The sequence below is a fragment of the Callithrix jacchus genome, chromosome 14, assembly GCF_049354715.1.
Source record: "Callithrix jacchus isolate 240 chromosome 14, calJac240_pri, whole genome shotgun sequence".
NCBI classification, from domain to species: Eukaryota; Metazoa; Chordata; class Mammalia; order Primates; family Cebidae; genus Callithrix; species Callithrix jacchus.
This window is the reverse complement of record NC_133515.1, coordinates 90,460,038-90,473,839: the sequence shown is the minus strand read 5'-3', so window position 1 is coordinate 90,473,839 and position 13,802 is coordinate 90,460,038. Positions and strand designations below refer to the sequence as shown.

At 39.2% G+C, this 13,802-nt stretch overlaps 1 protein-coding gene across 7 annotated transcripts in view; it reads left to right on the top strand.

The window, feature by feature from the left end:
* NCOA1 (nuclear receptor coactivator 1) overlaps positions 1-13,802 on the top strand; it is a 290,014-nt gene that overhangs the window by 264,841 nt on the left and 11,371 nt on the right. For all 7 annotated transcript variants that reach the window (XM_078349811.1, XM_078349815.1, XM_078349814.1 and 4 more), the window contains 2 exons: positions 6,228-6,402; positions 12,663-12,846. In XM_078349811.1, coding sequence (XP_078205937.1) covers positions 6,228-6,402; positions 12,663-12,846 — 359 coding nt within the window. The remainder of the gene's footprint in view (positions 1-6,227; positions 6,403-12,662; positions 12,847-13,802) is intronic.

Here is a 13,802-nt window from a genome sequence, read left to right as displayed (position 1 = left end):
TTGGTTAGTGTATCTGCCACTTCATGGTTTCCTTGAAGCCCATTTAGAGACCTCTTTTCTGTGAACTACAATAAAATTCTCTTCCACCTACTCCTCCTCAGGATCTCATCTCCTTTTGGGGCTTCAGGGACCTTTACATGCTAGTGAGTTTATTCTCTATCTCTAAATGATATCTCTCAGCTCATATGTACTGCGGCCTACTGGATACACATACTTGTATTTTCCACCAACACCCCAAACTTAATTTATCCAAACCTAGACTCATCAACTCCACGTCCCCTTTTATAGTTCAGTGTTACAGCTACAATAAACTTTCTGAGTTCCAAGAAGCAGCACAAATATTGTCTTTTACTTCCAGGGTCTTTGTACGTTCTCTATACTCTATCTAAAGTATTCTTCCTTTACTTCTCATTCCTTTTCTTCCCTCCTCTCAGATAAATCTCCTCTGGAGAGTCTTCCTGGATACCCCCAATCATAAAGCACTCACCATCCTGTCTTAAAACCACTTGTTAATCTCTAGCTGCTTTTCTTTTTTAAATAGCAGGTTCCTTGCACAAGCAAAGCATGACCTTTTTAACCATTGTTTCTCCAGTGCTTAGGACAGTGGTCTCACAGTGAATAAATGCTTAATTAATCTTTGAAGAAATAAATGAATGAAAGTATGAATTCTAATTCTAGTTACCACTGTCACATGGCTGCAGTGCTAGTTATGGTCATTCCAGCAGGGAGACTTAACATAGGCTAGGCCAGCCGGGCACAGTGGCCCACACCTGTAATCCCAACACTTTGGGAGGCTGAGGCAGGTGGATGGATCATCTGAGGTCAGGAGTTTGAGACCAGCCTGGCAACATGGCAAAACCCTGTCTCTACTAAAAATAAAAAAAATAGCAGGGTGTAATGGCATGCACCTGTAGTCCCAGCTACTCAGGAGGCTGAGGCAGGACAATCACTTGAACCTGGGTAGGAGAGGTTGCAGTGAGCTGAGATCACACTACTGTACTCTAGTCTGGGAAATAGAGCAAGACTCTGTCTTAAAAAAAAAAAAAAAAAAATGATACTCTAGGGAATGACAGAACTGTAGAATTTTTCATCTAGAAGAACTAGATTATCCTATTGATGCAAGTTATCCAAGGCCCAGTATAGTAGCAGAACTGGGACAAGATGGACTAATTCATTATCCACAGGCTAGTTCTTTCTACTAAAACTGGGTCATTTCACAGAGGATTTTTAGAGAAATGAAACCACTCTCTATCGTACTGTAAGGGTGAGTACATATCATTACATGTTGGTCCAAACCCACAGAATGTACAATACCAAGAGTGAACCCTAATGTACCCTCTAGAACCTGGGGGATGTTGATAATGAGGACAGCTGTGCATGTGAGTGAGTGGCGGAAGGGGTATATAGGAAATCTCTGTACTATCCACTCAATTTTGCTTCGAACCTAAAACTTCTCTAAAAAATAGTCCTTTTTAAAATAATAAAATTAAAAGACCAATACTAAAAACAGCAGCAGCAACAACAACAAAATAAACAACAAAAAAGTCATCTTATAAAGGAAACTGTTCATTCCAGTAGGGCAGTTAGAATGTGAGATGCGGCCAGAAGGAAATCTCAAAAAGCTTGCTCTTGTACTTGGAGTCTCTGATTTATTGTTTACTGTTGACCCACAAAATAATATTTAGAATATGATAAGCATTTTTTTCCCCTCACATACATATTTTTCTTTCTCTCTCTCTCTTCAGGGTCTTGCTCTGTTGCCCACGAGTGGCATAATCATGGCTCATAGCAGTGTCTAACTCCTGGTCTCAAGTGATCCTCCAACTTCAGCCTCCTGAGTAGCTAGAACTACAGGCGTGTACCACTGTGCCCAGCTAACTTTTTTATTTTTTATACAGACAGTTCTCATTACATTGCCCAGGCTGGTCTCAAACTCCTGGCCTCAAGCCATCCTCCCACCTTAGCCTTTCAAAGCACTGGGATTACAGGCGTGAGTCACCAAACCAAAGCTGTGTTTTTCTGAAAAAAATAATATTAGCATAAATGAGGTTAAAAACACATTAATACAAGCAAGTGTTTTTTTTTAAGGATGACAACAAAAATAGTTAAAATTTAAAATGGAGAGTTAGTGCAAAGACATTAGAACTGAAGATGGTGGCAAAAGAAAAACAAAAAAAACCACCCTCTAGAGTCATAAATGAAAAAAATAGAAGTTGGGCATGGTGGCTCATGCCTGTAATCCCAGCCCTTGGGAGGCCGAGGCAGGCGAATTGCCTGAGGTCAGGAGTTCGAGACCAGCCTGAACAATATGGAAAAACCCCGTCTCTACTAAAAAATACAAAATTAGCTGGGTTTGGTGGCACATGCCTGTAATCCCAGCTGCTTGGGAGCCTGAGGTAAGGGAATCACTTGAACCTAGGAGGCAGAGGTTGTAGTGAGCTGAGATCACACTATTGCACTCCAGCCTGGGCAACTAGAGCGAAACTCTGTCTAAAAAAAAAAAAATGGAGACCCATATAGTCTAAATCAAAATTACTTACCAGATATTAAATTACATTTAGAGGAAGCAGCAAGCAGAAAATATGTAACTTTATTTATATAATATTTACCAAAAATAAATAAACCTCTAGTGAAAGAAAAAACTATAAACTCTAAAGTTAGATCAACTTTCACAGAAAATTTATAATATTTTAAAATTGTAGCCTATAATAAAAAATGAGTAAATTAACCACATCTCTGGTAAATATAATTATTTTCTCTTTTTATTTAACCAAATAAACCAAGTAAAAAGAGAACAAAAAATCATTATATTAATAGTGACAGAACACAGTAGATACACAGGCATATATGTATGTGTTCAGAGACGTAAAGAACATAGGAACATGTTTGTGATGTAATGTTGAGGGAAAGAAGCAGGTCACAGAATTAGACAGGATTTTATAAAGATATAAATGAATTATACTAAATTATGGGCAATCATACAATAGCATCCTTTTTCTGCACCTTTATAACTTTATCTGCCTTAAAAGTATTTGACTGTGGATGTATTTTGTCCGGAAAAAAAAAAGGAAAATGAACAGAGTGCTAGCATAAGACATATTTTTTAAAAAACATTTTTACTCTTTTAAATTCTTACAAATTTCTACTTTTGGCCAATAGAGTAACAGGGACCAGACTTACTTTTCCATCTGAAACAAATAAACAAAAAACAGACAAAGTACATTCAACAGTAGTTCTTGAGCTTGTCCAGACCCCACTGCAAGGAGGGGGAATCCAGGAGGAGCCAGGCCGTGTCCCTGAGCTGAGGAGGTGGAACTGGGAGTCTGGGAAATCCCTGACATCTAGAGGTAGCAGGACACAATACCAGAGGGGACAGCACTACACAGCAAATTGTGAGATATGCAGAGGGTCCCTTTCAAGTCTTCAGCTGAGAGCTGCTGTGTGCACACAGGCATGCATGTACATGTGTACAAATCAAGGCCAGAGAAAACCACCTAAAAAGATAAGAGGGAACAGTCTTCAAAGTTCACATGGGACCAGTTCCTGTTCCTACCAGCCAGAGTAGAAAACCTCATAATTCACAGAGTATCAAGTAGAATATTCAGAGATGGTTTACCTCAGTAGTGGGACAAAATAAACTAAACTCTGCTCTTGTCTGATTAGGCACAAGACCTAAAAGAATTAAACTGTTTCTGTGTAACCTAACCATAGCCCAGACAAAGGTCAAAAATATTTAAAAGAACAGAAGAAAATCCAATGCCTAACAAGGTAAAATTCACAAGGTCTGGAATCTGATTTTTAAAACTACCAGATGTACAAAGAAGTAGGAAAATACAACCTGTAATGAGGAGAAAAATCAGTCAATCAAAAATTCAGAAATTACACCGATGATAGAATTAGTAGAGAGAGACATTAAAGCAATTATAAATTATAAATTCTGTATTTTCAAGAAGCAGGCTGGGCGCGGTGGCTCAAGCCTGTAATCCCAGCACTTTGGGAGGCCAAGGCGGGTGGATCACGAGGTCAAGAGATCGAGACCATCCTGGTCAACATGGTGAAACCCCGTCTCTATTAAAAATACAAAAAAATTAGCTGGGCACGGTGGCGCGTGCCTGTAATCCCAGCTACTCAGGAGGCTGAGGCAGGAGAATTGCCTGAACCCAGGAGGCTGAGGCTGCAGTGAGCTGAGATCACGCCATTGCACTCCAGCCTGGGTAACAAGAGCGAAACTCTGTCTCAAAAGAAAAAAAAAAAAAAAAAGAAGCAAGAGGAGGCTTGAACATGTTAAGTAGAGCCTTGGAAGATATAGCTAAAACCCAAGTCAAACTTCTATAGATGAAAACTACAGTGTCTGAGATTTTAAAAAAATAAAATAAAAATGCTAGATGGGATAAATAGCAGATTAGAAATTACAGAAGAAAAAATTAGTAAACTTAAAGATATAACAATGAAAACTCTCCAAAATGAAATCAGAGAAAAAAGACTGAACAAAAACTGGTAATTTGCTGGAAATTGATCTCATAATTCAGTGCAGTTGCCATCAGAATTTCAGCATGCTTTTTGGAGAAATTAACAAACTTATCCTAAAATGTATATGGAAATGCAAAGGATTTAGAATAGCCAAAACAATTTTTAAAAAGAAGAACAAAGTTAGATATCTACCTAATTTCAAAAATTACCGTAAAGTCACAGCAATCAAGACAATGTGGTACTGGTACAAGTGTCAACATAGAGATCACTGAAACAGAATAAAAACTTCAGAAATAAACGCTTACTTTTATGATCAGTTGAGTTTTGACATTTAGGTCAGATGGCTGCTAATAAGCATCATCCTAAATAAAAAGGAACAGCCTACTGCAAGTGCTCCAAAATGGCAGACCCTCCAAAACATGCTAGTGATGAAGGCCAGACACAGAAGACCATGTATGGCTACATTTACATGAAGTTTCCCCAAAAAAGCACATATTTTAGAGACAGAAAGCAGATCAGAGGTTACCTGGGACAAAGGTGGGAGCAAGGATTGACTACAAATAGGTACAAGGGAATTGGGGGAATGATTAGCTGTCTAAACTGGATTGTGGCAATTGCTGCACAACTCTATAAATTTGCTAAAAATCATTGCGTTATGCAGTTACAGTGGGTCAGTTTCGTGTTGTGTAGATTATGTCTGAACAAAGCTTAAAAGGGGGAAAGAAGAGGGGAAGAGTAGCCCACAAAACTTTCTCATTATTTTTTATTTCACACTTGGCTTTTTTTTTTTTTTTTTTTTAAGACACAGCAAGGCTCTTTCACCCAGGCTGGGATGCAGTGACGCAATGTCATCTCACTGCAACCTCTGCCTCCCAGGTTCAAGCCGTTCTCATGCCTCAGCCTCCCAAGTAGCTGGGATTATAGGCTTTTTTGTATTTTTAGTAGAGGTGGGATTTCTCATGTTGACCAGGCTGGTCTCGAGCTCCTGACCGCAGGTGATCCACCCATCTCAACCTCCCAAAGTGGTGGGATTACAGGCATGAGCCATTGCACCCAGACACACATGGCATTTTCTTAACTATTTTTTTCCCTATTCGAATTTAATTTATGGCCAGGAGGCCACAGCAGGCGGATCACGAGGTCAAGAGTTCAAGACCAGCCTGGCCAACATGGTGAAACCCCATCTCTACTAAAAATACAAAAATTAGCCGGGTGCAGTGGCAGGTTCCTGTAGTCCCAGCTACTTGGGAGGCTGACGCAGGAGAATTGCTTAAACCCAGGAAACAGAGGTTGCAGTGAGCTGAGATTGAGCCACTGCACTCCAGCCTGGGTGACAGAGCAATACTCCATCTTGAAAAAGAAAAAGAAAAAGTTTAATTTACTACACAAGTAATTTATCATGTATATTCATACATATTTTTACACTTAGGAATTCATATTAGCAAAAAAGAACAGAAACAGATCATACACGATTCTGCTGCCTAAATCAACTTCTTGGGGAATGGAAAGCATTATTCCAAGCTTACATTTATTTATCTATTGGTTTTTGCTGAGATTTCTTGCCCTCGTTTAAGATACTAAATTTTTTCCATGCTCTGTCGAATACAATATTTGTAAATATATTGCCTGACACATGACAAGGCAAATTAAAAAGTTATTTGTAAAATATATTGTAATAAATCCTTTTGGGTTTTTTCATTTATGGGGTTAATAAATTTATAGTATGTCAACGTAAATTAATCTGTGTCAATTTGCAGGAATGGTTCCCCAAGGTGAGGCCAACTTTGCTCCATCTCTAAGCCCTGGGAGCTCCATGGTGCCGATGCCAATCCCTCCTCCTCAGAGCTCTCTGCTGCAGCAAACTCCGCCTGCTTCCGGGTATCAGTCACCAGACATGAAGGCCTGGCAGCAAGGAGCAATAGGAAACAACAAGTAAGGGGGCAGTTTTTATATACAAGCATCCTTGATAACTGTGATAAATCCAATACTAATAAATGCTACAGTGGTTGAACATAAAAAACATTATGCAAAGTGAAAGAAGGCCAGTTACATTTATGTGACGTTTCCCCAAAGAGACAAATCTGTGGAGACAGAAAGCAGCACATAAGAACGGCTGTGCTTTCATGAGATTGTATTCACAGTCTAAGTAGAAGATTATTGGCTACTTCCATTTGCATTATGGAAAGAACTACATTTTATATTATCAGCAAAGAAAAATGATTATTAAATCTTCTAAGTATCAAGTCACTTTTAAGGCAGATTTATGTGCTGACAGTACAGAAAAGTGATCTGGTGGCCCCAACCTTTCCAGTCTAACCTGAGCACACCTGCAGAATATGATGAGCTCACATCAGTAGCAGAGCTTTCCTGGGACAGATGTAGAAATGGGTATTTTTTAAAAAGTTTTCTTTGTAAGAACACTTTAAAATCTCATAAATCTAAAACCAAGAATGGCAAGATGTCATAATTCAATAGAGCTAAGTAGTGGGCACACAAGTTTCACTTTTCTTGGTGTATTTAAAGACTTTATAACAGTAACCAAAAGTTGTTAAGGCTTATTCCTTTTGGATCTCTAGATTTTTAGTGACCTTGACTTACCCACTTACTTAGAATTATCTCACTACAGTCTTTTTTTTTTTTTTTTTCCCAAATCCTGGCTGCTGAACTTTTCACACATCACTCTGAGTTTTATAAGAATTTTAATTTGGTTGTGTCTTAGTTCTAATGACAGGGAAGCTGTCTGATCTGACAACATAATAAGTAAGGCAGTTAAAGTTGAAAACACAAGACTGTATTCTTTTAAAGTTCATTGAAAGGTGAGAGAAAATCTTCATGTTAGAGAACTGTAAAACTCTCAATGAGGACCATGTATAAATTAGATAGAAATGGAACCATATCTGTCTACAAGAGGAATTTAGTCTCCTAATGTATTCTAATCCCAACTTCCTAAACTCACTTTGGATTTTGTGGCCCATGATTATAATCACTCCCTTATGGGCACTCTTAACTTCTTTGCCCAGCTCTCCCTCTGTTGCACTTGTGCCTGGCAAATTTCTCCCTAATGAAATCCAACTAAACTCTTACTTCATACCTCCACCTAAGCACTGAAACATGACTTGGAAAAAAAACAGTCATGCTGACATGTCTCAATAACCTACTTCTCTGCTCCCCTTTACAGTTAAATTCCTTAAAAGATTATACTGTATCTCCTTCCTCTACTCCCACTCCTTGTTGAACTAATCAGGCTTTCATTTCTATCATTTCACAAAAAGAATCCTTGTCAAGATGGTTCAGTGTCCTCTTCAGTGCCAAAAGCAATGCTCATCAGTAGCATTTGACATATTTAAGTGTTTATCCTTTCTTGAAACTCTTCATTTGGTTTCTAGAACAACTCTCTCTCTTGAGAAAAGTGACTCTCTTCCTATCACTTAGTCTCCTTGAGGGTCTTCCTCATCTCCGTGCCCTCCATTTGAGGGCCCAGAGTTTATTCTAGGACCTCTTCCCCATACCCACTCCATCTTTTGGTTACATTACCCATCTTACTATTGTCAATGTCTGTTTCTGTGCTTATGACTCCCAGATTGAAACCTCCAGCACAGATGGCACCATACTGTATATCCAGCTGCCCAACCAATGTCTCCACTTACAAGTCTAATAGGCATCTCAAACTTAACATGATGAAAACTAAAATATTTCACCAGACCTGCTCCTCTAGGTTACTTTTCCCCTTTTCAGTCAATGACAACTCTTTTCCACTTTCTTTTTCAGAAGAAAAATCTTCTTCTTTCTCACATCCCACATCCAGCACATCAGCAAATCATGTCAGCTTCTTAGCACCTCTCTCTTCTTACCTATTCCACTTACGCACCTTAGCGCAAGCCACCATCATCTTTTTCCTGGGCCATTGCAGTAGGTTCCTCTCCTGTTTCTACCCTTGCTCCACCATCATTTAATCTCCATAGTAGCCAGAGCCATGCTTTTAAAACATGAGGCAGTCCTCTATGCACAACTCATTGGGTAGCTCCCCACCTTACTCAAAATACAAAATAGGTCCCATAAAACCTCACATCATCTTGTTCCTGGATACCTCTCTTATCCCATCTGCTATTCTCATCGCTCACTCTGCCACACTGCCTTCCTTTTATCCGTCTGTTCCTCAGTTGTGCTAAGTACACTGCAAACTCAGGATGTTGGCATTTTTTTAATCTCTCTGCTGGAGTGTTCTTCCCTCAGTGGCCACATGGTTTGTCTCACACTTTAAGTCTTTCCTTAAATGTCACTTTATTAGATGCAGACATTAAATGTCATCTTACTACACTTCCCTGACCATCATTTCTGAAATAATACCACTTTCTATCCCTGGGGCCTCCTTTCCATTCTTTATTTTTCTTCATAGTGATTAATACTTGACATATTGTGTGGTAGTCTATTTATTTGTGATTTATCTCTTCCATCTAGAATATAAGCATCATAAAAGCAAGGACTTTGTTTTTTATTACCTCTTTGTCTCCATCCTCTGGAACACAGAGGCCCTTCATATACATCTATTGAACAAATGACTGCAAATATTCCCTAAGTCAACATCTTGAATTCAGATTTAAATATGGATACAGGTTTTTGTTGTATTTTAGTAGTTTCTGTGAACTTTGGCATTCCAAATTGTTTGAGAAAGAAAACAGTTACCACCAACTCTTGAAACACTCACACTTGCTCATTTGGTTCACGTGCAGAAGATTATTAGTCAACATAAGCATTGTATATTAGCATATATCACCTGAAGACAGTGACCACCCACTATCTCTGTCATACAACAGAAGATATCATGAGGAACACTGAAAAACAACTCCTGCTGCCAAATAATGAAGAGTCTAGTTGGTGAGGGGGCAGGTTAGAGAGAATTAAAACATGAATCATTAAGTAGAATGATATAATAGAGTTCAGAGATAGTGTAATGTGATTCGTTGTCATTATCTTTCTGGTGGCAAGGGAAAGAAATGGTTAAACAAACCTGTGTGTCCTAGAACTGGGTAGTGCTTCTGTGTAAGACTTGTTGATGGGAGAATCCCATTGCTTATTAGCATTTTAAAGGATAAGAAGTCCTGTTGCTGGGCGCCGTGGCTCACGCCTGTAATCCCGGCACTTTGGGAGGCCAAGGTGGGCAGATCAACTGAGATCAGGAGTTCAAGACCAGCCTGACCAACATGGAGAAACCCCGTCTCTACAAAAAATACAAAATTAGCCAGGCCTGTGGTGGCACATGCTTGTAATCCCAGCTACTTGAGAGGCCAAGGCAGGAGAATCGTTTGAACCCAGGAGTTGGAGGTTGCGCTGAGCCGAGTTTGTGCCATTGCACTCCAGCCTGGGGAACAGGAGCAAAACTCCGTCTCAAAAAAAAAAGTCCTGTTGTTTAACCTTTTTTTTCTCAGACTTATTTGACCAGGGACTTCCCTGCTTGTTAATACCTGTAATATCTGTGGAACCCACTCTGGGCCAGAGTATTCATCCTTCTCTTTTTTTCCATCATTTAGTGGCTACCAAATACCTAGTGCTACCCTGAGAAAACTGTGATAGCTGCCACAAAGCAGGCAGGAAAACAGAGTGAGAAAGAGGGCCTGTGAATGTTGGATGTTAGGTGCCAGTGAACCCAGATGTCTTTCTAGGACCTAGGAGAGTGATTGCAGCTGTGGAAGAGCTTCGTCTTCCTTCGATGGAAGATGCTAAAATGGAACTATTGGCAGGATCAGTTTGAAAGAACTTAAACTAATATATAGTCCCAAATATTAATTTGAAAGGAAATTAAGCCCTACATTTTTTTCAGTAAGTGTGACCTCATTGCAGTCCTTGAAGCTTCTACATGCATTAACTTACATAGCATTACTCCTCCACAGTGGTGACTTATTTATCAATTGACAAACGAGCACTGTCTAAGGCAGAAATGTTCTCATTAGAAAATGGGCATAGAGTCCCGGCCCGGTGGCTCATGCCTCTAATCCCAGCACTTTGGGAGGCCGGCAGGGTGGATCACCTGAGGTCAGGAGTTTGAGACCAGCCTGACCAACATGGTGGAAACCCATCTCTACTAAAAAAAATAAAATAAAAAATTAGCTGGACGTGGTAGCACATGCCTGTAAAGGAGATTAAGGGAAGAGAATCACTTGAACCTGGAAGGCGGAGGTTGCAGTGAGCCAAGATCATGCCATTATACTTCAGCCTGGGCAACAAGAGCAAAACTCCATCTCCAAAAAAAAAAAAAAAGAAAAAGAAAATAGGCATAGATTAGTAGGCTTTTCTCTCACCTTTAGTTGTGGGAACACTGCCCCACAAGCATAAACACTGTGCTTGTGGGGGCACAGTGTAGGCATTTGTATTTTCTGTAGGCATTTGTATTTTATAATTAATTGGGGGAAATTTTTGTACTTTTCTTCAGACATGATAAATAGGCTGTTTCTTGGCCTGTCAATTCAGTATGATTACCTTAGTCTACTGGAAACTGTAAATGTCAGTATTTTTTTTTTTTTTGAGATGGAGTTTCACTCTTGTTACCCAGACTGGAGTGCAATGGTACGATCTCGGCTTACTGCAACCTTCGCCTCCTGGGTTCAAGCAATTCTCCTGCCTCAGCCTCCCAAGTAGCTGGGACTACAGGCGCACGCCACCATGCCCAGCTAATTTTTGTATTTTTAGTAGAGATGGGGTTTCACCAGGTTGACCAGGATGGTCTTGATCTCTTGACCTTGTGATCCACCCTCATAGGCCTCCCAAAGTGCTGCAGTATATTCTTTTTAACACTAAGAGCCAGCAAGGAAAAGATAGCTATTGATGGGGAAAATTATTTTTAGAATCAAATTTTATAGAATTAACATTAAAATAGATGGAATTTTACCAGCAGTTTATTAACAATTAATATATAGTCATAAAATATTTGGTGTTTATAGAACCTGTGAAAGACAGAATTCATATCATTATCCTTTAGATGTGTATATCTGTATCACTGAAAATTTTCAGGTTTCAAATAAAAAGAGTCAAGTTGAATTTACTTGGAGTTTATTGCTTACTGTTCTTCTTACTAATAGAGACTGATTCGACGTTTGAGATCTTTGGCATAACAACAGTCCAGAACTTGGCTATGAAGAAGGAAGTCAGTAAAACAGGCTCTCTGAAAAACAATTGCTTATGTATTTTGCTTCCTAGAAAATACATGAAGCTATGTTCAGGCCTGAGAAGACCTTGGAAGTCTTTAAAAGGATTAAATTTGCTACCTAAAAACATTTGGTTATATACATCTGGTTTCCTCTTAATTTATAGCATATTGAAAGCGACCAGAAGCTAAAACCTTGAGAAGTGACAGCAAGCTATAGGACATTGAATAAAGGCTTTCAGATTTTAGTGTGCATGAATATTTAAAGATGCACCTTTCTATACCCCTCCCTACAAAATGTGATTCACCAGGGCTTGAGTAAAACCTGGAGTCTCAATTATCAACAAGTCCCAGGGTATCCTCTTGTAGATGGTCTCTGCACTACACTTCCAAAAATCTATGCCACTTCACTGGTGTAGATACAATAAAACCAATAATAAAATAAAAAACAATCTGAACTGCACCATTTGACAGCACTGAATAATAACCCATATCATAATTCATTTATTCATCAAGTATTTACTGAGTGCCTGCTATATGTCACATGTTAATAGAAATAAATGGAACAAGATACCATCATTCCCCTGAAGTATTAAGTCTAAGAGGCTATACAAGCAAACACAATTTAAATATGCTGTCTTTGAGTCATTCATTCCTGTGTTAATTCATTCAGTGAACATTTATTGAAGATATATGTATGCCAGACAATTTGCTTAAATAGGACATTCTCTGGTTAGATAGGTAAATGTCAGTTACCTAGAAGATTTTACTTACATGGAAAACTTCCTTTCTTAATTATTTAGATAAATGTATCCTAGCATCTCTGATATTGTGCCAGATAATTGTTACTTAAAATTAGCTCTTTTCTGTTATTTAACCCCTTATGTAGAGTTCAGAATGTGTCTGAATTATGTTCAGTTTTTATATATTTTAAGAAGATACAGTCATGCATGCAATTTAAGGAAGTAAAACACTATTTGGAAACAGAATCTAGTCACATTATCCCCTTGTTCATGATCAGTGGATGTAATCTGGATTGTTTTTGAGTTTACAGTGTGTTCAGTCAAGCTGTCCAGAACCAGCCCACGCCTGCACAGCCAGGAGTATACAACAACATGAGCATCACCGTGTCCATGGCAGGTGGAAATACGAATGTTCAGAACATGAACCCAATGATGGGCCAGATGCAGATGAGCTCTTTGCAGATGCCAGGAATGAACACTGTGTGCCCTGAGCAGGTAAGTGGCACAGCTGGCACACTTGCCACACACATGCCACACCACATCACAGTTCATTATGCTGAGGAAAATCAGGTATGTTGACAATTACTCATCAGAAATAGCCACACTTCTTTATTCTTTTCTATTAACTTTTAATAATTACTGGCCCTTAAGATATACAATGAAAAATTTTGACAAGCTCTTTTTTTTTTTTTAGATGGAGTCTCACTTTGTCACTCAAGCTGGAGTGCAGTGGTCAGTGGTGCAATTACAGCTCACTGCAGCCTTGACTGCCCAGGCTGAAGAGATGTTCCCACCTCAGACTCCTAAGTAGCTGGGACTACAGGCACATGCCACCTTCCCCAGCAAATTTTTTTACTATTTGCAGAAATAATTTTGTACTATGTTGCCCAGGCTGGTCTTGATCTCCGAAACTCAAGCGATCCTCCTGTCCCAACCTCCCAAAGTGCTGGGATTACAGGTGTGAAGCACTACTCCTGGCCTTGATGGACTTTACAAATAAGATTTTAATTTCATGAGATTTTAGTGCTTTGGATTTATCATAAAACAGTACATGGCCAGGCATGGTGGCTCACACCTATAATCCCACCACTTTGGGAGCCCAAAGCAGGTGGATCACAAGGTCAAGAGTTCAAAACCAGTCTGGCCAACATGGTGAAACCCGTCTCTACTAAAAAAAAGATACAAAAATTAGCTGGGCATGGTGGTGTGCACCTTTAATCTCAGCTACTCAGGAGGCTGAGGCAGGAGAATTGCTTGAACCCCAGAGGCAGAGGTTGCAATGAGCCAAGATCGCACCACTGCACTCCAGCCTGGGCAACAGAGCAAGACTCTGTCTCAAAAAAAAAAAAAAAGTATGTAATATATTGACTTGGAATGTTCCTTTATATTCTGAACCCATTTTCTTCATTTCTACCTTTTAATTCAATAAGCATTTATTCAGTAACTACTTT